Here is a 27,799-nt window from a genome sequence, read left to right as displayed (position 1 = left end):
GATTCCTGGCTGTGACTGAGAATTTTTCGACAGAAAACCCCAACACTGGATTTGAAACCAGTCTAAACTCAGAACCTCAGGATCTATGGCTTAACGAGTATATATAGCCTCTAAAGTCAAAGTCAAAAATCTTTATTCAATATATAAGTGTTTACACTTGCTTATTGTCAAAAATCTACCACCGCTTCGGAATTTAACACCTCGAACCTGAGAAGAACCGGCGAAAGAAACTCAGCGGGATATTATTTTTTTGTTTGTTTTCTTTCTTTAGACCTAATAGTTTCATATTTTAATTTAAAAAGCAAGTGGGTCTTTTAAAACTAGGTCACAGAATGATTTTAATTACTATATATAATATCAAAATTATATTAAAAAAAAAAAATTAGTACGACAAATAATTTCATGTGCTAATTAAGCACATCAATATTTAGATATTCATTGTATATTTGTATATATTAGATACGATGCTTGCTCGAATTTAACTCCGCTATATCTTTCGCTAAATTCAACGACTTTTTCCACTGGACAAACAAAACTTACTAATGATACCATTAAATGTACAAGACGTATATGTTGTTAAATACTATATATATTATATATACATTATATATATATACAACGCAGTAAAATTCTTGCCAATACTTCTATCAAATCGATTAAGTTTCTAGTAACATTTCCCGCTTATGAAAGTCAAATCATGAAATTAAACGTCAATTTTTCCAATAATAAACTTTGATTAAATCGTTTTCCTATTTCTGAAGTCGAAGTACTCACAGTTCCATTATTACGACGACTTAATTGAAAGGTTCGGAAAGAAATTTCATTTTCTTCCAGCTATAAAACTAGAATACCATCAATAAAATCGCACCCTTTGTCGTTAAATCGGAAATTGAATCTTGAGATCCATCTCTTTATTTCACTCCCAAATTTATTTTACTTTGAAATGCGTGAACTTTAAGCCTCAATTTGGTTTTATATTACAATTGATTATATAGATTTGATTTACGTTTTTAAATCGAATTCAACTATGTAATAATACGTGTCTTTATAATTATTGGCACTATGAAAATAAAATATATAGTCGAATTTAAGTTAGTGATGGTAAATTTAAACAAAATGGATTCAACCGAAAATGTTTTATTTCTTTAAAGACAGCTACAAGCGCTTTATTTTTTTAATAAAGGATTATAGGCCTTACCAAAATGGGAAATTAAAAAAAATCTACGTCAGGTTTCGGAGGAAAGTATATTTATAACAACTGAAAGCTTAAGCTTTATATAGCTTATAGCTTTCAGTTGTTATAAATATGGCCGAATCAATATCAATATATGGACAAATCAATATTTGTTTTATGTAAGGGAAATGCTTTTGACTTGAAGTTTATTTATACAGATCCACTTCTTAGTAAATATTACAACGAATAAATTTCAGATTATAAAAAAGTAGATGAAAGTCGCTTTTTTGTCAATACGTCAAAAATTGACGTCACTTTGATTATTATTAAAATTCAATGATTTCTTAATAAAAAAAAAGCGTAAATTTGTTCAACCGGGAAATTCGCTTTTGATTTTGTATTCACTTTCGTTGCTACACTTAAATGTTCCTTGCTTTCTATCAACCATTTGTTTTATAATAAATATTCAACTAACAAATTCAACTTACCCAGAAGCGTTCTTGGCTGTAAAGTGACGCAACCCGTGTGGATGTATTCAATCAGCTGACGAAATACATCCGGTTCGAATTCTTCAATGATTAACGTCTGATGCTGTTGTGATGAAGGCTGCACGAGAAAATAACCTTTGATAACCTTTGATATATGACAATATGTCACAGCATATTATAATCACGTAACATAAATGCAGTGACCATTTCACAGCCTTGTGATAAAAAAAAAATACATATATTGTTCCAAATAAGGATAACATTTGATTGAAAAATTAACATATGTGTATATAACATAGTATATTATGTGGTATAAAAGTTCTCAATTAAATAGTTCTATAAGAATGAACTGCAAAATAAGGAAAAACGCAATCGCAAATTTTCGGACGATGTTCCATTAATAGTTCAATTATTGTAAGAAGCATTAATATATTTAAAAAAGTCCTGTGCCTATATAATAATTAAACACAGTTAGAACATGCTATTGGTGCTAAACATGTGCGTATAAGAGATGAAATATGATCTGAAACTTAAATAAAAAATCCAAAACAAACCCTTAAAATTAACAACACTATTCAAATAATAAAATGTCCCGTCATATTTGAGGTTGAAAAGAAAAAATAAATACAACATGCAATATAAAATTATCAATATTAAATTCAAAGAAATCCAATCTGTACAATATTGAAGTAACTTATAATCTACATTCAATTTTGTTTAGTAAAAAGTGAATTAACATGAAATATTTCAACCCATTTTAATAAAATCTCCTACCACACCGTCAATTTTGATTTACCTCTTGTATTGGAGCCAATTGCTGCGCGAAAGTCGATCTCTGAAGTAAACATGATAAAAATATAATTCGTTATAAATTTAAATTCTTTAAAGGCAATCCCTAGTAAAAACTTTTTTTTGAATAGGCATTTAAAAAAAGAGAGAATGTGATTCGAATTTTAAATATTTCCGTTCGTCCAATTAGCGCTAACGATGATATTTTGTTTACAAAAAGTAATATAAGACAGTCCTTTACCTAGAATTCCAGTCGATAATAAGGTAACGTAGCCCTTCATTGTAATTTAATACCCTGCCTCAATTAATATTATAATTTAATCAATAACTTACACAAATTATTGTCATTGAATTTATTGGTTAATATATAAATTAAAGTCACTAGATTTTCTGAATTAATGATATACAAATAATATAATTTTGGGTTGGTCGTAAGGTTATATTACGTTTAGTTGATATAACATTTCTAGTCTAATGATTTGATTGAATGAATGTTTCCATTTATTTATAATAGAGTACCTGTTGGGCAGCATTTTGAAGGTTCAAGAGAGGCTCTGATGATCGTTTCAAGAACAGCCGTAGTTTGTTTTCCCTGGGTGCCGGTTCCTTCTTTCTTTGAGGACTTGGTGCTTGATAAAGCATTTTTTGAAATACTCTGTAATTTTTATGTTTCCATTTATTCACATTTTTATACATCTAAGACCAATAACACCTGTACGAGTAAAATACCTTCCAACATCTGCGTCGTTATAGAAATTGCACCTGTGTGAAGTCGAGGCAGATTGCTAGTCAAATAAATCCAATAAAATACACCAAAGGCACGCACAACAAACCACCAACACAACAGTGGAGATTTGTTGATTTTTAAAATACAATACATCAAATAGACTATAAAAGTTTAGTATATACATATATATAATATATATTATAAGTTCTAATAATAAGAACATAATTATATTAAATTGACTGCAAATGAAATGTGAAAAGTCTATCAGGACGAATTAAAGTCGACTGTCTGGTCGTTGAACTTCAGTATCAAGTATACTCATAGGTCGTAAGTTATATAAGACTTAAGGTAAGAACTATAAATTATTATGTATTTATATGTAACAAGCTTAAGAACTATTCAACCGAAGTGTCAAATGAAATTTTACTCAAGATCTGAAATCCAATTACGGGTAAGCATACATTTTAATTGACATTTAATATTAGAGCAAGCGCGGAGCTTGTATCAATTTCGTCGATGGTAAAAATTTGCATATTCTTAATATCATCGATTATTATTGAATAGTAATGTCAAAACATCAGCCAGTCTGTGTTTTAACGTACAACTTTTAGTTTCCTTTTAAGTTACTTGGTAGGGCAGTACTATCCCGTCTAGGTAGGTACCACCTGATCATCATATATTCTACCGCCAAAATGCAATACTTTGTATTGTTATATTCTGGTCTGAAGGGTGATTGAGCCAGTGTACAGGCACAAGAAACATAATGTCTTAGCACCCAAGGTTGATGGCACATTAGCGCTATAAGGAATGTCTAATAAAGCTTACGGCGCTGATGTCTATGATCAGCCGTGACCATTTACCTTCCTACCTACCTACCTTTATATGAGCGTAAATGCACCGAAGTGTTGATATAGATACTTTACAATAAATGTATTAATCGGCCCTTACGAATGCTACTTTGAGCTACACAGCTACATAGCTCATAGGCTTATATATATAGTTATATAGTATATATAATTAATCTATCAAAAAAGAGTTTTTGCTAAAATAACCTTTGCTTAACACGCCCAATCGTGGTACTCATACAAGGTAAGAACCTAACTAACATATGTAAGGCAACTGAATGATAATTGCCCAAAATATTTATGCTATCATCTTTATAATAAAATAACATACAATATAATATTTATTAAAATTGACGACTTATATAGTACGACCTAGTGTATATCTCTAGAGGTGTTTACTTTCTGCAAAAGCATTCCATTTTCATCGACTGTAGCATAGTTTTACGAGTAAGTCCCACTTAACCTTCGATGCCATCTTCAGGCACTCGAGCAAAAAGCGACTAAGTACACGTGTTAAAAGGTTCTACTCGTAGTTATATCTATAAGCCTTTTCTCGCCATGTTTCATAAAGTGGAGGCGAATAGCAGATAATAGAAAAAACGTCCAATTTTATTTTACGCTGATATAAAAGGTCATATAAAAATAAAAATTCGGCGAATCTGCGACGAAATTTCACCAGCTTTGAGAGAAAACAGTAAGGTAGACTTTTAAAAAGTCGTATTAAAAACTGATATGAGCTAAACAAATATTACGTACAGTATGATGTAAATGATATGATACGCTTTTGGAATGTAAAAGGGGAAAAGTGCCATCTGATCGTAATTGCAATTTTTTTCTCATACACTTTAAGTGGAGTGATAGCACACTGCTGATCAAAAACCCTGAAGATCTTGAAGTTTAAGGTATTTGCCATAAGTGCTCACATTCAGTAACACTGCTTCACGGTGTTTTCCTTCAACACGGAGACACCATGAAAACTTTTTGGTACTTGACACTACAATTTTTTGTCAAGATCCATGTTTTTGATCAACTAAGGTATTTCTCATTACACTGCAATTAAAATAAGCCATTCTTAAAATAGGCAATGTTAAAAAACATACGCCTATAATATAACTGACTTGCTGGACTAGTGAAGTTACTAACTTTTACGCTAAATTTAGAAACAATGACCAACAATTTGGTTATTTTATTATTATTCTCACCTACTTCTAGCTGCCAGAACAGCTTTGACAGCACATACCGGCTCCCTCGTGTCACCTACAAGAAACGTGACATCGCAGAGTTCAGGCATTGATGCAAGGAACTTCATATCCTCAGCAAGTCCTGACTTGTTCTCGAAGGTACTGAGGTCGGGCTCCGCCTCCATTGCAACTAACGCTCCGCTTCGCATTGACGACTAAAACCAAATTTTAAAACATTATTACGAGCTATATTAACGGAAATAATTAATAAAAATATTAAACTTTGTATTTCTGGTTCGAAGTTAATGGCACTCCCCTCAGCTATTTTAAGAATAATTAAAAATATAATTTAACGAACATTTAAATTACAATCAACGCTTGAAAGAGAAATGTGACAAAACCGCAGTGCAATTAACTGCATTTGGCTTTATGTCAAAGGAAAATAAATTCGTATAAAATATAAGTTAAATTTATTTCCAGCTATACAAGAAAATATCTCAGCGACTGTTCGATAAATTGCCGAACGAATAATTGGCTACTGTAATTGGATCTCCCTTTGACCAAACCCTTTGAGTTAGAAATTCATCATTTATCAGAACTATTTTATTTATGTTGAATCTATTACTGAAAAAATATTTTTATTTTTTAAGCATTACGCTATATCAATTGTAGTTGTAGAGATATACACATCAACACTGACTTACAAAGAAATATAAAAAAAAAAGTTTGAAGATGATGTACTAAATATAATTTTAATTACGTGTTAAAAGAAAACAAAAACATATATCCATTACATTTAAGATAATTTAATAAATTTACGTAATAAATTGGATTTTTCATAAAAAAGACGTACAAATAATTTAAAAAAAAATAGATTAAGATTAGATGTAATTATATATAATATAAAAGTAAAACTAGCTTATTGATTGTTAAAAATCTACAAGTAGTACGAAAATCAGATAATTTGGCAAAATAAATTACGCAAGATTTTTTTTGTCTATTTATCTATATAATGTATTATGTAAAACTCGAAAGTAACACAGCAAAGCAACTCACAAAAGTCTAAATTAAAGTCAAAATAAGAAAAAAATCTTTTTTTCTTAAATAACTTTTCAAACGGATTCAATTGAAAATTTAAGTTACAAGCTAATAACATATTTTGACTGACAAAATAGAAAATATCTATATATTAACTTACTTCGTCCAAGCTGAAGTGTCTTGTAATAGTCAAATCCATTTTAAAGAACAAAAAAATTTATTATATTTGATAGCAGATTCTTAGCCACAACCTCTCAATACGGAGTTCAGACAGCGACTGACAGTGGGAAATGAAGGAAATTCCTGTCGCCGTAGTGAAAATGAAATAATGTTTGGCCCAAGCGTCTTTTTTGTGGCCCAAGCGATTTATTTTCATTTGTATGTAGTAACATATAAGTTGCTTTGAGATTTATTCATAAAACTATATATTATTGAAGTTTTATTTAATTTAATTTTAGAATTATTTATAAGTATAAATAGTTTGAAATGTTATTTCACATTTTTTTTTAAATTCGAAATAAATCGAACGTTTTAGAACTAAGACAAAATTGTTATGTAATATAAAGAATATAACTTACATATTTATATGTAAGTGAATGTTATGCTATAACATTTTTTGACATACAACCCTTAAAACCTCAATGTAAATATTCTTCTTATGAGAGGAACCTACGTAATGAAATGACAACACTCAAGATAAGGGAAGTCATTATTTTAAAAAGTATAAGGTTTTTCTTGAATTAATGTATTTAAATGACATAGCACTACCACAATTATGTATGTTATTTTTAAGCTTAGTGTGTGTGTTTTTATTTAGCAAAGAAGAAACTACGAAACAATTTTCGAATGTTTCTCTTTTTAGACATTTCCTATATCTACTTTTGTTTTATCAATCTCGTCTATACGCAATTTGTTTTAAGCATGTGCGTGTGTCACGTAACTTGAAGAACAATAAAGGATTTCCACTTTAATTTCCTCTTTATCGTGGGAATTCTGTCTCTAAGTTTGATGACTAGTCTGGAATACTCAATGACACGATGCGCTACTTTAATTCCTACTTCTAGCGTCAATATTTTGACTTGGCAATAAAAAAACCGTTTATAATTGGCAAAGGTAAAAGTCAAACTTCCTGGCAGAATTTAATTCACCACAGAACATTAAGTGAATTAAAACATAAATTAAGGACATCTCAACACAGTCTGTATTAGAGCCTAGAATCGTCAGAGCCTAGATGCGTCTACGGCTCAACCATTATTAAACTAGACATATGTTTAGTGCTATCTTGTAAGAACTCACTTCGTACCTAACTCGTAAAACGTTGAAAGCCGACATATAATGGCACGCTATTTTCATTCTTATGTCCTTAAAATGTTATTATTACCTATTATTGTCAATATCGCCTAAATGGTACAATCGTATTCAAAGCCAAGTTTCGAATTTATTCTTACTTTACTTACTTAAATTTTGTTATATTGGTAATCAAGTCTTGGAGTATGAAACTAAGTTCATTGAACTTAACCTATACAATCTTAATACGTCATATCGTTATTATAAAATAAAAGACTTCATTGAAATTAGTAAAATGTTATATAGTATCTATGAATTATCTCGCGTTTTAATCCTTGAAATAAATAAAATCAAATGCCTTAATTATAACTTATCTCTAACAAACTTAATTAAAGATCGCTACACAAAAAAATAATATTTGAACTCCTTGCGCAACAACTAACTTCGCATAAAACTTCGAACTTAAAAATAAACCTTATCAATGCATAGCTTTGATACCAATTCTAATTAAAATATAACAAATATATTTTTGAACTATATTTTTATTCAAAATGAATAATCATTATTATTACAAAAACTTTCTTAAAATATTTGGACTCTTTTGCAAATCTAAATAAATTTAATCATTGAATTGTTATATAGTTGCAGTTTATAAAATAATTATTATTGTACTATAATAATTGTAATATAATTATTGTAATTATTATTGTACTATTAAAATATTTGAAGGGAAAATTATATACAAAGTTATTTACAATATTAAGCATTTTCTGCTCACGGATTAGTGTGAGAGAGCAAAAATTTAAACATAATATATATTACGTGTTACATATTCATTATATGAATGAAATATAAAACATTGGCAACGGTCATACTGTCAAATAATAGTCTAGTCAATAATAAAACCCGTTTTTTGATATTTTCGTAATAATTTTTCAGTTTTCGGCCGGGTTTCGCCAAGCTAAAATATATATTTTCTTATCTCTCGTATTTCTCGAATAACCCAAAAATTAAAACGCAAAAAATAAATTAAGAAATTATATAAGTTTATGAAATTAATATATATATCAGGGTTCGAAAAAATCCGATTTTTATAATAAATATCAAAAATCCGATTTTTTTATATATATCCGATATATATCTGATATATATCCAGGCCAAGAAAACGAAGCGAATTTCATTTTGGAAACACTTAAAATTGTGAAAGGAATTTATAAATTAATACAAGTGTCGAAATACCACATTTTTTAGTAAAAAAGAAGTAACAAAGGAATTAGTGTCTATCTATTTGAGAAAGAAATTTATAATGAACACTTAAAAAACAAGTACCTTTTATTATTATATCTTCATTTGTTTGTGAGATAAATCAACTAATTTTATTTTAATATTAATTTGTAATCAAAATAATAAAAGTAATCATTCGGAGTCAGGGCTTAAGCATAAATCTATGAGTGTTGTTCAGAAGATAGAAAAAAAATCAATTGATATATATCGTGATATAAATCCGTGAACCCTGATATATAATTTTTAGTAGCAATGAATTACGGTCGAATTTCGGCAACTTTTATTACTTTAAGATTATTTTTTAATTATTTGATATTATAATTAAAATGATTGATTTAAAAAGGGGAGCTACTTACTTCCTGACCTTCTGTCTAAACTCGCAAGTTTTATACTTAACGAAGTCTTCTAATATGAAGATTCAAAAGTGTTCATGTATAAAGCACTAATTGTTTTGAAATTTCAAATAAAAAATGTCCTGAAGAAGAATGAATCATCTGTACAGATACTATTTGGAGAGTTCATGTATCACTTATAACACTTCTTGATAGGTATTTTCGCATTGAAATTAGTCAATTTCACTACTATTAGACATTGTTTGATGCGTGTATCAAATCAATGCTCAATATATTTAATATATATTAATATTTTTCAAACATATTTATTTATATTAAACAAAAACTTATTTAAAAACAAATCATAAAGAAACAATGAATCATGATTTATTCAGACAAGATAAAATAACATAATTTATATGAAAAAACAATACTCTGTTCAACCTTCTGTTAATATTCACAGTTACATGAACAAGGATTCAATTTTCTGATAGTATCGAGAACACTGAACGCCACATCCAGTTAATTTCCACCGTCGTATGTAGGACAGGAGCACCGACCCAAAAGCAAGACTTAATTGCCAATATCGATTTTGTGTGAACAACCCTTATTGAATATAAAAGTTTACGTTTGCTTTTGTGATGAAATATTTGCATATCAATTGATTGTTTTAAATATAATTTACATACTTTTGTTGTTTGTGCTTTTATAATACAAATTATTTGAGATAAAAAAAAGTTATTTTCTGTACTCGTTTAATTTATTTTTATATGTACCTACTGTACCAGTAGCGGTGTTATTTGAAGTCGTAAAAATATTTTTTAAGTAATATCCATCATATAAAATTTTAAAGACAATTTGTCTTTTTTTAAAAAAAAAGCTATCTAATTTAGACATGCCTTCTTGTGGCCGTGACCTAGTAATGTAATAATCTCCCTCCAACTTCTTTATTTATTGATGCACTGTCTACGATGTTAAAATACTCCACCCACGCGTATCGTCTGGAGTAACTCCCACGTTAACCAATTGCCTTCCAACCTTTTTTCCTAACTAAAAGTAAACACAAATACCTACCTGTTGATATTGGCCTCTTAAATCTTCTCTAGTCACTCAGATTTCACACCCTAATAGAATACTTCATTGACGATAAAATAAGTTACTTAACAAGAAAAAAAAAGCTATATTTCTATAAACGGATTGTATGTATTACACTGTTCTAGCTAAATATTACTATTTATTAAATGCAATTTAATTCATCTAAAACAACAGAAGCTTATTATTAAGGCTTGACAGATTCTATCTATGCGATTATACTCCACATTGTACACAGAAATGGCGGAACGCATGCGTACCACGCATGCGCGAAGACGCCATCGATATGACAAGGCGACATGAGGTCGCGAGTTTCAATGGGTGAAGGCAATTTTCATGAATGAGGCAGGGAAATGTGTTTGATTCAGAATCAACTGGGTTGAACATAAATGCGTGGAATTATGAATAGCATTGGTAATTGCATGCGACTATCAAAGTAGAATATTTTATAAATAAATAGAATAACAATTATTTATACCGTATGAATAGTTTTTAAGTTATAATACATTTTTAATTAACTTAAGTTATACATTAATATACATTTTGACTAAAGTATAATAAAAAAACATGTAATTAAAACTGTTAAAATTAAACTAAATTTATTATGTAGGTAATTTTTTTTTATAAAAGAAAAATGTTAATAATTCATTAAAATTTGTTGTTAATAACTTTTTAAATCATATTTTTAATGATTGTAGTCGTTTTAAAGCGTTATAAAATTGACGCCGTTTTAAAACTATTAACTCTGTTGAACATAATAATAGTATATAGGTATGACCTTTTTTATGTCAATTTCAGTAATATTTTTTCTAAATAAATGACATCTATCTGTCAACTCGGGAACTGTTGGCTTATCAACATTATATTGTCATAAAATATTCTCTCAAGTATTCGTTCGAATGTAGTACAGCAAACTCCCAATAGATGGCAGTGTACCAAAACCTGAAAACTATGATCAAATATAATGAATGTATTTCAGAACTAGTTTGATTAAAAAAAATGAAATTAATACTGTTGACGATTAGAACTGAACTAAATAATATCGTTATCTTTTATTGAATGATTATTATAATAATGTGATTACATCTATAAACGTGCTATAAATAAAAATTATAAAACCTTCCATTTAAAAACAATCTCTCTATAATTGTATAAACTTTTGAATTTGAGTGAATAATAAATAGCTTTGTGTACGTAATGGTTCAAATATATTCATTAATTTTGAGTAGTAATTTATAAGACAAAGTCCTTTGACGTAATACCATCGTCTCAGAAGATCAGTGAGGGACACGTGGACTATTAATTAAAGGCATCAACGGAATCCCATACGATTAGTGGTGTAATGTAGGGCATGACTTTGATATACATAAGTACTTTTAGAATTATATTTTTACGTCATGATGGAATATATATATTACCTAGCTTAAAATTTCTCGAAGAAACGATTTAATAGGACAGCTCAAGAAACCTGAATTATTAAATTATGGTTTTAATATTTTTATTTAATTCATTATATTGAAAATTCAATTGCAACTAATGTAATTGTTATCATCTGTGGTTGCTGAAAACCTATTAAACTCAGGAACAAAATACCGGTTTGAGTTTGAGGACTCAAAGATTTTCTAACCACTCTGTCACTGTCTGACTTGCAAAACTTCAAGATATAAACTCTACTCATTCCTGAAAGTAAGTAAAGCCTGTAAATGTCACTCTGTTAAGTGAACTGCTAGGATAAGGCTTCCTCTCCCTGTGAGCAGGGAAAAAGAGGCCTTGGAACTTATTCGACTACGCTGCTCCAATGTTGTTGGGGTGATGCACATGTGGCAGAATTTCATTGAAATTAGACACAAGCAGGTTTCCTTGTGATGTTTTCCTTGACCGCCAATCATGAAATGACATGATAATTCTGTGGTGCCTGTATTTGAACTCACTATCGTCGGTTAAGATGTACGCGTTCTAACCACTGGGCCGTCTCAGCCCTTCCTTCACTCTTCAATGATGAAAAAAAGGTATGTAAAACGATTAAAATTAAGCAATATAACTATTTTAGTAGCGACGTTCGATTTAATTTGTGAACACTGTAATATATTTTATTAATCTGTAATAACGCGCTTGAGATGATGTAGTGTGTTTGCAGCTTTATAGGAGAATAAGAAATGGTAAAAGTGTGAAGGCATAGACGTTGTTCATCCTCGCAGATTCAACGTTATGAGGCGCGGAGCTCCCAAGTCCCAGTCAGCTAGTAATCATGACAGATGCAATTTTAACAAAACGTCCGACGAAAAAAAAAAGAAAGGTTAAACCTTAGACGGAAAATATAAAAGGGATTACATACAGCGTGGAAATTGTACATTTTTTTAATTGCTTCTAATTAAACTAAATTTCATAATTTCGCGTTCATTCCATGGCATTAAAATTGCGTTATTGGCACTATATAATAAGAAATAAGGAAAAATAAATATAATCGATCAAGAAGCCCCGTTAAAACCTATCTACTCCTTGATATCGATAAATCCATTCGATATCAACTCGGATATTTTCATGTCATTATAAGAGATCTATTTGGCAGTTATTAATCCTATAGACTTCGGGTTCGGAACGCCTCACCGGCTGACATGACGCGACCCCATTTCACGCTTAATTGAACAGTTCTTTTGACATATTATAAAGCGATTACTGATTCTTTATTAAAGATAGATCGATCTATTTTCGAAAGATATCCTTAGAACTTATATTTAGATATGTATATGGAATGAAAAAACTATGTGAGTAATAAATAATGTGAGTACCTATGAGGGTACCTATATTTTTTTTTATGACAACCGTTCTTACGCGAGACATTTTATAGTCAACTTGTGTGTGCGTAAACACAAGTGCAATTTTTATATTTTTTACTCTTATTATCCGATTTGACAGCAAATTAATAGGATTAGAAAGAGTTCAGGCATAGGAACAATGTATTTGTGATTTCCGAAACATATCTCCAAACACTTGAATCTTCTAAATGCCGATCACAAAATTTCACTACAGAAATACCCAATATCTTTTTCACTTGCTAGACTTTCTATCAACCCCGAACCGTGGGATCTGCAGACCAACGAGGTTATTTAAACAAACATAGGTAGTTAAAACACATTAATAATAAATTCAACGAGAAACTCCGCTCCCGAAATCTCGTACTTCTGTACCATCTCTGATTTCAACGGAAGAACTTATGTTTAGACTGCCTGATGAGTTGTTTGAATTGTGAACGAAGCCCGTATTATAGGGGAGCATTCATTCAATAAGACAATCCTTTTATTTGTATATTTGAATAAAGTATAAGTTTTCTTATATATTTTTTTATTATTGTTGGATAAACACGTAGGTCTAATCCGAAGTTCTAATTTTTGCAAGCATGATATTTGAATACTTATTTGTTGTTTTTATAATTTCGTCTCGTGCACGGCAACGGCAACTTCCATGACCTGTCAGATGAAAATCTGCCACGTGTTTTTTTGTTTAATTTTTCTACAAACTCGAATTTATTCTGCGTGGTGGAGTAAGCACCGGGTTTCTCCAAAAATCAAAGATAGTTACAGATTTTTATTTTACGTTTACGTTATGGACAAAAGTCCATTTATTAACCAACATTATAAATGAGAAAGTGACGTTATAACTGCTGTAACTCATCGTTAAATTTTACTTATCATAAGATAAACTACTATTAAGAATTCCAAAAATATAATTAAAGATATTACTAGATGACTAAATATTTGGCTTCGATTTCGATGATTTTATTTAAATTTGGAACACAGAGATTGCCTCAAAATCTGAACTAATTTTTAATTATAAAGTAACGTTATTTTCTAAATATATGTTCCACGTTCTATAATTATAGCCGTATTCTACATGCTAGAAGATAAATCCGGGTTGGCGGTGAATACATAACGATGCCTGTGCTCCTGTGAGACGGATTATCGGCCAAAATAAGATTAATTACCAACACTCGTAATCTAGATTGACGATTTCGAAAGCCTTTGTGATGTGGCCGGACATTGACCGTGTTCTTGTGTTATTGAATTTGCTATCTTCCTATAATCTCTACTAATATAATCCTAAAAATGCTTACTATAATACTTCCTATAATCTCTATAAATGCAAAAGTGTCTTTTACTGTCTGTACACGGCCAAACCACTGAACATGATTAGAAGAAATTTGTTATGAAGCTTTAACTCCAGGGAAGGATATAGACTACATTTTTATCAACCACATTTTTACTAAATATTCACAATATCAAAACGAAATAAAGATAGGTAAACATGAGATCTCGCCTTGTTAAATCTGCCTCATTGGTCTTGTGGATTATAAATTCTGGGTAAAGCTAGAGAGTTCTTGGGTATTTCCGTAAAATAAATCTCATAATCACCCCCAGTTGGAAATTTGGTAGAATTACATTTCCATGCCTTGGAAAGAACGTTAATCCTGGGAGATCAGACAATGATGCAAATGAAGACGAACAATGACAGAAACTGCTCCAGAAGTTCAATTCAATAAAATATAATCACTGTAATAAAAACATTTAGATCAAAATTTAACTTTACTGTTTAATCTATAATAGTGTGAAAATCACTTCTAACAATAAAATAAAAAATATGTCGACTAATTTTGACGAGTTTTGATGACGTTTAATTTAGAGCAGGCGCAGCGCCGACATATTGATTAAATACTCATTAAATTATTCCAAGTGATAAGTGACTTTACAACGTGAACGACAAACAAAATAAAGCAAAAATACCTTACTAAATATTTATTAAAATACGATAATATTAAAAAAAAAAGTATAACTTAAATTGCAAGGTTAACATCCATAATTATATTGCACCGGTAGCGTTAAGAAAATTATGAGTTTGACGATAAAAATAAAAGTAATTATAAGCTCAGAAAATAGAATTATGTTTTCTAAATACGAAATATTCGTGTGAGATCTGTAACACAATTTTTTACAACTGAATATTCATATGTGAAACCTAATCCAGCGAGAGAATCTCACTTACATAGTAAATGCAAATAGCTTACATACATGAATATAATTAATCAGTTCTAACAACAATGCTTGCAACTCGGGCCAGGACTCAGAAATTATTTCCCTCTTAATGGCCTGCATTTAGACCCGCAACGACACCTATTGTTCTAACCAAAAACATGTTGTAGTACTATAGAGAAATAGGTCAAAACTTTAAAATTCTGAAAACTGGTTAAGTTTAGACTACTTTTCAAGGTATTTTTTTTTATTTATGTTTTGTTAATTGTTGAATTTATGCTCTTTATGTTGTTCTCTCTTTTAAAGTATTACTATGTATTGGTTTAAAATGTGAGTGAGCCAGTATAATTGAAGGGAAATAACATCTTAGTTGCATGGTACGGTAGAAGTATGGTAGATTGTTGTTATATGGAATGATTAATGATTTTTACACTGGTAATTTCCAATATTTATGTGCTCTTCAGCTTATCTAAAACTGATAAAAGGCTTTCACCATACGTTTTACGTTGTCACGTAACAGTAGCACACCTTGAAAGCGAAGATTAAAGTGTATGATTTTTGATTAAATATATTTTTGTATTTTAATAGGAATGGATGACTATACATTGATGTATACATTGTTGGTCTAATGTCTAGTTAATAAGTATGCAGACGTCAATGTTTTGAGAGGTTGAGTTCAAATTCCGGGTCGAACTAATAAAGTGTTAAGTTTTAAGTCTGAAGTTAGGAAGTTAGCAATGTTACACTTCCGTGCATTGGAAAGCACTTTACTAATAAATCTGTACCTGGACACCTCGCGTAGTATCGGATTGCAGTTTTAACGTACTATGAAAACGCAGACATCTCTGTACTGAGCCAGATGTAATTTCTTTGACATCTACCTCCATCTTGAATTAGAACAGGAGAAATTTATAATAAATAGTATTTTATAAAAATAACGTATTTAAGACTTTATACGTAACACAACAAACGCATACCACATTCACATTTATTACAAAATACATTTAGTGCCAAGACATAGATGGAGTAAGAAAATTCAGCCTTTCTTCAGGTGTGGAACTGAAGTCGACTGAATTCAACGCTTACTGAATTTATGAATACGCTTTAAACCGGTAGAATCGCAAAAGGAATGGAGGCTGTAAATTTATTTTTTAAATTATAGGATCATCTTTAATATTTATACTCACTTAACCGGCACAGATAAGTCTGTATAGCTTTTATTCCTATAAATTTAGCTTTCTTTTATATAATAAATATATTCCAATAAAAAATGTATAGCTAAATTTAAAACAGCGTTGTGTTCCTCGCTCGTTCATATATAGACAAGTAGGTGTGTGTGTAGGGGGTGTGGTAATTCTGTGTGTAATTATAGCCTTTTAATTGTACCCAATTAAAAACCTTCCAGTGATCACCATGACGTGCACACGTGGACGAAAATAGATGACTATCTTTTTTAGACTCAACGTTTTTTTTTATATAATCGGAATAAAGACTAGCCAATGACCATCAATGTAAAGTGGTCATCACCACCCATTGATTGACATTGATGTCGTGAGAAATATAAAACATTCCTTATATGACCCTAATAAGCTACTATATATATAAAAATATGTCCCTCGTACCTCTCTCTCCTTAATTTTCATACTATATTGTTGTTCGGCGGTAGAATACCTTATGAGAAGGTGGTGCCTACCGGCTTGGTACGAACCAGTCTGGGTAGGTAAGTATCAAGTAAATTATGTTATTAGAATTTGATTTGATTTGATAGGAATTGCGTATTGACAGGACTTTATGCGGAAGTAATTTTGATGAAAATTTATAAACATGAATACGATAGCACGACGAAGTCGAGAGGTATTCCCGGGTACTTCTCATCTACTTATCGTAGCTTTATTAGATATGGATTTTAAATAAGCGCTTGTAGTTTTAAAAGATAACAAATACTTTTATTAAAAAAATAATACTATGCGTTACGTAGCTTTGACAGCAAGTCGATGCTAGCTCCTGAATTACGGCTCGCTGATACTTCAACTACTGGTAAGTAAAACGAATAATTGCTTAAATATAATAATACAACATAAGCCCTTTCCTCGAGTAATTTATGAGCAATGTACATAAGTCATAATTTAATTAGGTACTTTCTAATATTTTAAAGTATCAAACTTATTTATTCAGCAACAGCGTGAGCAATATCACTTCATACAGCCATTATCTCAGCGAGTTCCGTCGCAGCGCACGTATTGAGTGCCATTAAACTGCAAAATTGCACGATTATGGCACTTTGTTTAAATCCCCGATATGCGATGAGGGCGTCGTTGAGCGTTCCCTTGATTTCATCGTGGAAATACCAATTGCTTTATACTTAATTCGTACACTCCTAGTTGTGGCATTAAGAACAATGATAGACGATTAATAAACAGCATCACACTGTTATAATAAGGGTATAATATACATCTATTAGATTAAAGAACAAACATAAAAAGAAATATTCTTGATAATTAATATGCATTTTCTTGTAAATACAATCTTGAACCACTCTGTTTATTGATAAAAACCGTATTAAAATCTGTTTCGCAGCTAAAAAGATCAATGTGAACTTGTTATGTAGGATACATAAAAAATATAATAATATTTCCTATGATTGTGCCTTCGTCCATGCTAGCGTACTCGTGCGTGTGATTTTGTGTAATTTATGTAAAGAAAAATTAGGCACACAACATACCGTGAAAGACTTATACTATCAGAATATATAGATTTAAACAAATTTATTCATATATTTACTAAAGTATATTTTTGTTATAGCGTAGGTAGGACTGGTAAATGGGCCACCTGGTGGAGATTAGCGCTGTAACGAATATTAAACTTTACTTAAATCGCCAATACGCCACTGACCTTGGGAACTAAATAATCTCTTTTGTGCACCTAATTACACTGGTTTACTGCCTCTTCAAACCAGAGCACAACGTGACTAAGTATTTCTGTTTTACGGTAGAATAACTGATGGGTGCCCAGGCTTGCACAAAGCTAAGCCAACCGTGAACGAAAGTTTAATTCAGCACATATTTTCATAATTGCTTTTATAATGTAAAACTGTTTTAATTTGACACTCTTCTATTCTATAATTCTTCATAATTATCGTCATAATGTTCTAACTACCGGTTACCTTCTATATATCTTCTAGATATCTTCGTGTTATAGAAGTAAGTTTTTAACATTGATTTATTTGGGAATCGATTCAAGTAGAGTGTAACAGCATGATATACTTATGTATGTTAAAGATACTTCAAAATGTAATAATTAACACGTACTACGAATTCGGAAATCATAGAAGTACGTGCCGTGGGATCGTTGCCATTAGTGCATTCCAACAGTCTCCGGACTAAACTAACCGTTGTCTCCTGATATATATTAGGTATATTATTGTATAACAACAATATAAAATCATTTTTCCGAATTCCACTTGGGTAAAACCATGGGTTTAAAGAGTCAAACATATTGCGATCCCCCTGAAAACCTATTATGAAAACAATAATTATTCTCATTCCCTAACCCAACTCAATTGACAATATAAATTTAATATTATACGTATTTTTTCATCGTTCGTAATAAAGTGAAGGGTCACTTAAAATTCCGGAGCGCTTCCCCATTATCCTATCAACCACGTGACAGACAGAGATAGTAGAGACGTGACGAATGTTTTATATGCTATACTATATGAAAAGAAAGTCTTAAAAATATAACCATCTCTGTTTTACATTTGAATAATGGAACGTTGGCCATATTTGTCAAGTATGATATAGTTTTTTTGACTTCTCCCGTGGGATCTTTATTTTCCTTTACAAAAAGGGTTTTTATGTTTAATCGATTTTTAAAAATATTTTCTACATAGTACCTTCTTTATTAAATGAGTACTGTATTCTATTAGAACAAACTCGTATCTCACCGCGGAAGATGATCATAAAAAAACAGTGATAAGTACGACATTTACTAATAACTAATAATATTTATAATATTTAACCTGCATTAAAACAGCAAATGTCCGTTTTTTAACATTTCACGCGTGAGATACTTTTACAAAAGTTAAATAGATCTTATAGAATAGCACTACAGATACGAAATTAAGCGGATGAAAAATTATAATCTTTGCCTTTGTATGTCTAACAATATCCTAAATTAATTAAAAATTAAAATAATAATAAGGACATCGTAAAACTCCTCAAAATTAAACGGTTTTCTCAAGACAAACCTTTGACTGAAAATATTATTCATGAGGGCACGCGTCAACGTATCAACGTAGACTTTATTTCGACACCAGCTAAATAACGCAGGTAAGTTTCAGGTATTGTTATAAAAGATCTTTAACATTTGTGATATGGAGACGAAATGTGAAACTAACCGGCATTAAAATAAACTGTTTTGATATCTAACATGTAAAAGTATGACTTTATATTTTGACAAATTTATATTAAGCAAGCTATTATAAGTGTATCCTGCAAATATCCCACTGCTATCACCTCTCGCTTTGAGGAGAAGGCTTGAAGCTTATTTCACCACGCTTTAACTTTTTTTAAGGTATCGGTAGGCGGACGTGCAAATGGAACACCTGATGGTAAGTGATCACCACCGCCCATAGACAATGGCGTTGTAAGAAATATAAACCATTCCTTACATCACCGATGCGTCACCAACCTTGGGCACTAAGATATTACGTCCCTTGTGCCTGTAGGTACACTGGCTCACTCACCCTTCAAACCGGAACACAACAATACTGAGTACTGCTGTTTAGCGGTAGTATATTTGATGAGTGCACAAAGGAAATGGTGGTAATGTAATTAAATGTAGTAATGCGAATTGGTGTAAATGCATGCGAAAATTTTTCATCCTACTCATAAGTTTGAAACGGGTGATGAAAAATATCCCTTCCAATCAATTTTAAATACAAATGTAATTTAATTTTGTTGAGTTTATTACTTAATTTTTGAATTTTATATAATTTTTTTAGGACTTTAGTCACGATTAATTATATATGTTTATTTATTTTACAATTATAAATAGGTTAAATGGCAATGTTATTATTTGTGTTCTGAAATAATTTGATCGTAGACGAATTCCATTATGATTATTGTGTATATATTTTTAAAACATGAGTTCCCCCTTTCTAAGGTTAACGTGTCCTCATTGCCCCAGCTCGGCGCGAACTTTTAATTCTCATGGGCTTAAAATACATATTGGGCACAAACATAAGGATGTGGCTCGTTTCCCTGCCGGCTCCGCTCTCGCGCGGCAGTCACTTCAACCCGACGAAAACAGTATAAGTGCACCATCTCTAGGTTCACAGACTCCTATTAATGTCCTTGATAGTCTAGCGACACTCAGGAGATCTGTAAGGGTGCTAAAGCATATTCCTAAGGGAGTGAGGAACCTAGCAGCCGGTAGATTGTGCGACATTGTAAGAAGGTGTATTGAGACCAATGGAACAACAGATTGGTGTACACTGCTTACATTTTCTTATACTGCGCTTAAATTACCACTTCTGCACGGCTCGGGTAACCTTACGTCCAAAGTGAAGGCCAACATAACATCCCGTGGCGCACCCGATTATGTCGATGGAGATGTGTCCTATAGAGCGTCTTCAGTCCAAAAGGCGATCGAGTCAAAAGTGTTTGAGGGTGACTTGAGAGGGGCAGTGCGCTTGTTAATGTCTGATGATACAATTGCACCGCCTGGTCCCGAAACTCTAGCTTCCTTGACGTCCAAACATCCCTCCCCATCGCGTCCAGTAGCTTTTCCTCTGGCGCCGGATCGATCCATTCAAATCTTAAAAGTCAAAAAGGAAGACGTAGTCCAGGCTCTGGGCAGTTTTCATAATGGTTCAGCGGGCGGTTTGGATGGTATTCGTCCAGTTCATTTAAAAGAACTGATCACGAATTCTGCAGGGGACAACGGGCAACGTTTGCTTGAATCTTTGGTTGATTTGTGTAACTTCCTTCTTAGTGGGAAATTAAATCCGGAAATTTGTCCATATATGTACGGGGCGAGTCTGTGCGCGCTATCAAAAAAAGATGGGGGCATTAGACCAATTGCAGTGGGGAGCATCTTCCGTCGTTTAGTGGCAAAGCTAGGGTGTCGCGCTATTAGAGAGGATATGGCCAAATACCTTCAGCCACACCAGTTGGGGTTCGGAACCCAAATGGGATGTGAGGGAGCAATACACGCAACACGTGCATTTGTAACAGAGCCAGGGAACGCAGATTGTGTAGTGATAAAATTAGATCTTAAGAACGCGTTCAACTCAGTGGAAAGGGACGTACTCCTGAATGAAGTCAGTAGAAATATTCCTTCTCTTTATCCATTTCTTCAACAGGTTTATCAGTTCCCTTCTAAGCTCTTCTACGAGAATTCCCTTATACTCTCCCAAGTTGGTGCACAGCAGGGGGATCCGCTTGGACCACTTATTTTCAGCCTGGCAATCCACAAGGCAATCTTGTCTTTAAAATCTCCGCTTAATATATGGTACCTAGATGATGGTACTATTGGGGGAAAGCCAGAAGACGTGAGGCAAGATATCCTTACTTTGATTCCCCTCTTTAAAGACTTAGGGTTGGAGATTAACTCAGATAAGTGCGAGTTTTTTCAATGTGGAGCCAGCCCGTTTAATAAATTCTCTCTTTTCTCTTCCATTCTACCTGGCCTAAAGGAGCTGTCTCGTGATACCTTTAATCTTCTGGGTTCACCTATTTTTCCGGAAGCAGTTCCCGAGGCTATTGAAGTCGGGAGACGTCTTCTTTTACTTGCTCAGAACCGTCTCACTAAGATCTCTGCGCATGTAGCCTTGGTTCTGCTGAGAATGTGTTTTGCGGTACCACAGATTACCTATCTTTTAAGGACGTCTCCTGTCTGGTTGTTCCCTCAAGATATATCTTCCTTTGACAGCTCCTTAAAGTGTACGGTGGAAAACATCTTGAATGTGTCTTTGAATGATACCCAGTGGAGCCAAGCCTCTTTGCCTGTACGGTTTGGGGGTCTAGGTGTGCGACGAGTGAGGGATGTGTGTCTGCCTGCCTTTCTCGCATCGGCGCATGGGGCTGTTAGTCTGGTCTCTAAAATTTTATCGTACGATGGAGGCAGGACTATCATACCTTTTGCTGCTGAGGGAGTAGCGGAGTGGGAGACGCTCTTCCCGAATGCACCTCTTCCTGAATTTCCAGAAAGGCAGCGTGCTTGGGACGATATGGGGTACAAGTCTGAGCTCGGCCGACTTGTCAGTGCTGCTAGTGGAGTGGATCTGGCCAGACTCAGAGCGGTGTCGAGGGCGGAGTCTGGAGCTTGGTTGCAGGCTTTGCCTTCACCTAACTTTGGGACTCTTCTCGACAGTGACTCTTTGCGTGTGGCTGTGGCTCTCCGCCTGGGCTGCGATGTTTGTCAACCACACCGATGCATCTGCGGGTCCATGGTGGGTGCCAACGGGCATCACGCATTGAGTTGCGGACGATGCTCGGGGAGATTTCCCCGACACCACGCTCTCAACGACATTGTCCGGAGAGCCTTGGTTTCGGCGAATGTCCCATGCGTCCTGGAACCACCGGGTCTCTGTCGCTCCGATGGCAAGAGACCAGATGGTTTGACACTGGTCCCATGGCAAAGGGGGAGGAGTTTGTTGTGGGATGCTACCTGTGTCAATACCTTTGCAGTATCTCACCTAGCTCATACAACACGGACGGCTGGGGCGGCTGCTGAGAGTGCGGCAGCGAAAAAGCGGGAGAAATATGCCCCCTTGTGTAAAAGATTTTTATTTGTGCCACTAGCGTTCGAGACCTCAGGATGTTGGGGGTCGGATGCCCTTGCTTTAATCAGGGAGATTGGCTATCGCCTTAGAGAGAGGGGATTTGACAGTCGCTCCGGGTCCTACCTGGCGCAGAGGTTGTCCATTGCCGTACAGCGTGGAAATGCAGCCTGCATTATGGGCAGCTTTGCGTCGGGTGGGAACCAGGAGAGACTATTTTAAATATGATTTTGTATAACAATTTTATATTATATTCATTTGATTTGATTTGATTACAAACATTATGTACGAATTTACTCCTAAATAAAAATACAAATGAAGTGGTATTTCCACATGTAATATTTAGTTAACATCAACTTGTTCTAACCACTGGCTCATCGGCACTAACTTTTATACTTTTCTATTAAACACGTCACCGTTGTATCTGCCTAAAAGGGTCAGTATTTATTACGAAATAATATATTTTGTTTCGTAAAACTAGAAGTTTATGTTAAATATATTCCTAAACGTTACTTACGTAACGAATGAGAGGGTCAAATAAGATTTTTATGTTACCTCGAAAATATAAAAATGCGTGTTTCGGATCATCGTAAAACTTTATTGCGAGGCTAAAACATGTTTTATATTTGCACTTAAACGTATCGCGGTGGAGCAGATATCCAGGACAGAACTACTCATGTTACTTTGGTTATTTGAATATTTTATAAACGTCCACGCTTTCTGTATAGCGAAATACGTAGGTTTTTTAATTTAATACACGTTCGTAATGTGGATGATATTTTTTTTTATGAAATAGGTCATCATTAAATGAAATAAAAATATATCTGTCATTACGACGATATTTTTTTCTATGATGAGATAGATTATAAAAATGCGTGGAGCTTAGTTTCTTGGAGCTTATTGACTTTCAGGCAGTATTGTATTTAACTAACATGTCTTTGTATTTTAAAATATTGAAAAGAGTAACTACTGAGTTTCTTGCCGGTTCTTTTCGGTAGAATCTGAATTCCGAACCGGTAGTAGCGCTACTTAATATAGTTTGTTAAATGACGATTCAAAAGTGCTTTGATTACTTGAATAAAGTATATTTTGATTATGATTTAAATATTTCATTTTAAATATTTTTTAGTTTAGTCTAAACTGTGTGCATAATCGTTCATTAGTTCCATTGTATATATAAAGTAGAGTCATTTTTTTATAAATCCAGTATCTCGTATTTACAATGATATATCTTATGGTTATCTTTGCAACGTCGTCTATACGAATATTATCAAGAGATAAAATTGGTTTGTTTCTATGTAGGGGTAATTTCCGGAAATACTAATTTAAAAAAATATCCACAGCTAAATTGCTTCTTTATCCCGGATTGCTATAAGGTATCAATTTAATTAATATCACGTAATTTTCTTTCTGTTATAATTGCGCTTATGTCACATTTTATATATGAAAAGTCCTTAAGAATGTGGTACTTTTACAATTCTAAAAATATATGAACATAATAATATACAAATATCTACTTATTCCGTAAATACGTAATATAGACAAATATTTACTTTTTACGTTTGATATTTGACAAATTAGAAAGATATACACGTCTGTATTTTCTAATAATAATTCACTGAAAAAATAAAAAAGGCTCTTTTGTTTTGGTAGAGGTAGGTAGAGAGATAGTGTTTTGTTATGCTTACTACACAGTTCTAAGTAAGCAGTAATAAGTTAAAAACGAGCGCAAGCAAATACATTTTGGGATCCCATTAAAACACTTGAAAATTATTTCTATATCTGGTATAGTTACGAGTACGAACATTTGTGTTTTACCGATTGATAACATTTGTAGGAGATGTTGAGACTAAGCGGCTGGTGATTCTGGATGATTTTAAGACGGAATATTTAAATGTTCATAATCGACATAAGCTTATTTGTAGCACTTGTAATAACATTATTAATATTATTACGATATTAATAAACCAATCATATTGACGATCTGTTTAACTGAGTATCTACATATATACACATTCTTTTAATTTTTCTAACTATACATTTCATATGATAATGTAGTCTTGACCGAATTCAGTCAATCTTATCGTAGTTGGCTGGTCTCCCTCATGATTGGCCGCCAATCTCAAGGAAAAGTAGGACATATTATATTGCACAACTTTGAGCACAAATACGGGCGCACTCTCTACTTACTCACTCTCAGAATCCACTTGGACGGCGAATCCGACACGACTGGAAATAGATCAGACGCAGGACCAACGGCTTTTCGTGCTTTCAGAGGCACGGGAATATACACACTTTCAATTTCCAGACTCCGGGCTGCTGCTGAGAGTTTTTCAATAGAAAAACCTAATAACTTTTTACTGGCCTAATCTGGGGTTCAAACCCAGAACCTAGAGGCCTGCGGCTTTATATATAAAGATACATTTTTTTTTTTTATGTTTCGTGTCAGTCTAAAATAGTGGATAAAGTGGATAAATGGTAAGGAAAATAACAGGCTATATATAAGTTAACGCAACGACTTTAATGAGTAGCTTTACTCAGTAACATAAACATAACTCAACAGTAACCATAAAAATTTATCAGGCAAACGAAAAAGACGAGAAATACAAGCTACAACGTTCTCAAGTGGTCAGTGCAGAGGTATTACATGATGGGTACCTATTTAGTGCACGAAATACACTTGTTTAAGTGCTGATCGTATTTATTATCCAAATTGAATGCTAATAGAACTGGGGTGGTGGGTTCTATAATATAAATACTAATAGTTGAGTGTCATTTATTGTCTTTAAGCTATTAGTCCGTTTGAGATAAGTTTTGTTCAACTATCATTAGTACTAGCGTGAATATTTTTAGCGTACTTCTATTATTTTACATTAGGTAGCGAGGAGTCGTAGCAGATTGCTACGCATCGCAGATTTTTTTATTTGTACCTAATTAAAATTTCAAAAATAGTGCTTTACTTATAGTCCTGTCTACTTCATAAAATTCAAGAGATACATTGATTGAATTGTACAAAATATAGCTTTAATAAATAATAATTAATTATTATGGTCAAAAAATAAATTAATAATTTACAAATTGAATGCTATTGAAATGGTTTCAATTACGTGAGGGTAATTTGGAATATCTTCACATTATAAAATATTATGGAAGCAATATAAAATAAAATCATCGCAATCCTCGGGCAGACCAAATACAACCTCTACAGTAGTAGTACTTTACTAAACATTTTCATTACTAAGTAGCGTATTGTAACATTGTGGATGTTGCAATGCGTTACAAAGCTATAAAAATAACACGTCAAAATATTTTTAGAAATTCGTACTAGCTCGTTCAAACTTTGCCGGAATTGAATAAAAGTACTTTTAAACGCGAAAATTTCAGTTTATGTTTGAAGAAATACAAGAGAAGAATTTAAAACAGGTAAGCTGAACGCACGTCTTGAGCAAACCATATAACGTAAATCGGTGACCTTGACGGTAACACAACATTAACAGTCTGTAAATTTCCCAGCATTGGGCTAAGGTCTCCTCTCCCTTTGAGGAGAAGAGTTGGAGCATATCCCATCATCTTGCTCCAATGGGGGTTGGTGACTACATATGTGGCAGAATTTCATTCAAATTAGACACATGCAGGTTTCCTCACGATATTTTCACTCACCGCCGAGCACGAGAGGAATTATAAGCCCAAATTAAGCACATGAAAATTCTGTGGTGCTTGCCTGGGTTTGAAACCGCTATCATCGGTTAAGATTCACCTGTTCTAACCACTGAACCATCTCAGCTCTCTTGACGAATAAATATATATGTATATGGGTATAGCATAGGTACTAGGTATATATGTCGAAGCATCAAAAAGTTTATTTACAATTTATTTTATTTTTTATTGTACAAGCTGACAACGTCAGTATTACGTTAAAAAGAAAAGAATCGAAAAGTGTCAAAGTTGATGGATCATTAAAAAAGATACGAACAAAAACGACGAGACTTATATTTTTGGAAAAAATATGTCTGATAAGGAATTAATACCCTACCCTTCGTTATATACAATAATGTACTAAAGGTTCGTTTGACTTGTAGCATAAGTTTTGTATGTCAAGAAATATTGATCATTCCTCATAACACCACTAACATTTGGGAATTAAGATGTTATGTTCCTCGTGCCTGTAGTTACACTGGTCTATTCACCCTAAAACCGAAACACTGCAATACTAAGTGTCACTGTTTGTAATATATTATGAGTGGACGGTATCTACCCAGAAGGGTTACCACAAAGCCCTCACACTTATAATAAAACAACTCACATTACCTTAAATTCCATTATAGTAAAACCACTCGATACATATATTATTTATAACTTTAACAGCAAAGTCAGCAAATATCCGTCCTTCCTAGTTTGTCCTCCATCTTTTTCTCTCCCGTTAAAAGTCCCGCGCTTCTCCGTGCCAGGCAGTACCAGCTCGCCTCACCACGCCACGAGACGGAATAATCATACTTCGTACATGTTATTTCAATTTAAAAAAAAAAAAAAGTATTTAAAAGTCAAAGCAGTACTATTATTTAAATATTATTAATTCAATTAAAATTATATAAGTAGATTTAAAAAATCATGACACACTAAGCCAAGTTAGTTCTTTTGAGACATTTTTTATTCAGTATGTTTTTATTAGCACGTCCAAATTAACAAACTCAAACTGTGTAATATTAGTATCGGTACGCAGTTTTTATGACCGTGACAAAGTCCCATTTCAACTCA

At 32.6% G+C, this 27,799-nt stretch overlaps 1 protein-coding gene across 4 annotated transcripts in view; it reads right to left on the bottom strand.

Annotated features, from left to right (window-relative positions):
• LOC125068447 (serine-enriched protein) overlaps positions 1 to 27,500 on the bottom strand; it is a 36,866-nt gene extending 9,366 nt beyond the window's left edge. For 2 of the 4 annotated variants that reach the window (XM_047677564.1, XM_047677567.1), the window contains exons 1-4: positions 6,403 to 6,441; positions 5,226 to 5,419; positions 2,971 to 3,106; positions 1,663 to 1,780 (exon numbers count right to left, since the gene is read on the bottom strand). In XM_047677564.1, the coding sequence (XP_047533520.1) occupies positions 1,663 to 1,780; positions 2,971 to 3,106; positions 5,226 to 5,419; positions 6,403 to 6,441 (487 nt within the window). Of the gene's footprint in view, positions 1 to 1,662; positions 1,781 to 2,970; positions 3,107 to 5,225; positions 5,420 to 6,402; positions 6,442 to 10,219; positions 10,433 to 27,352 lie in introns of those variants that run through there. The other 2 variants (XM_047677565.1, XM_047677566.1) reach the window with 2 other exon arrangements.
• Positions 27,501 to 27,799: the final 299 nt, after the last annotated feature.

This window comes from Vanessa atalanta, chromosome 13, assembly GCF_905147765.1.
Source record: "Vanessa atalanta chromosome 13, ilVanAtal1.2, whole genome shotgun sequence".
Classification (NCBI taxonomy): Eukaryota; Metazoa; Arthropoda; class Insecta; order Lepidoptera; family Nymphalidae; genus Vanessa; species Vanessa atalanta.
This window is presented reverse-complemented; position numbering and strand designations above follow the sequence as displayed.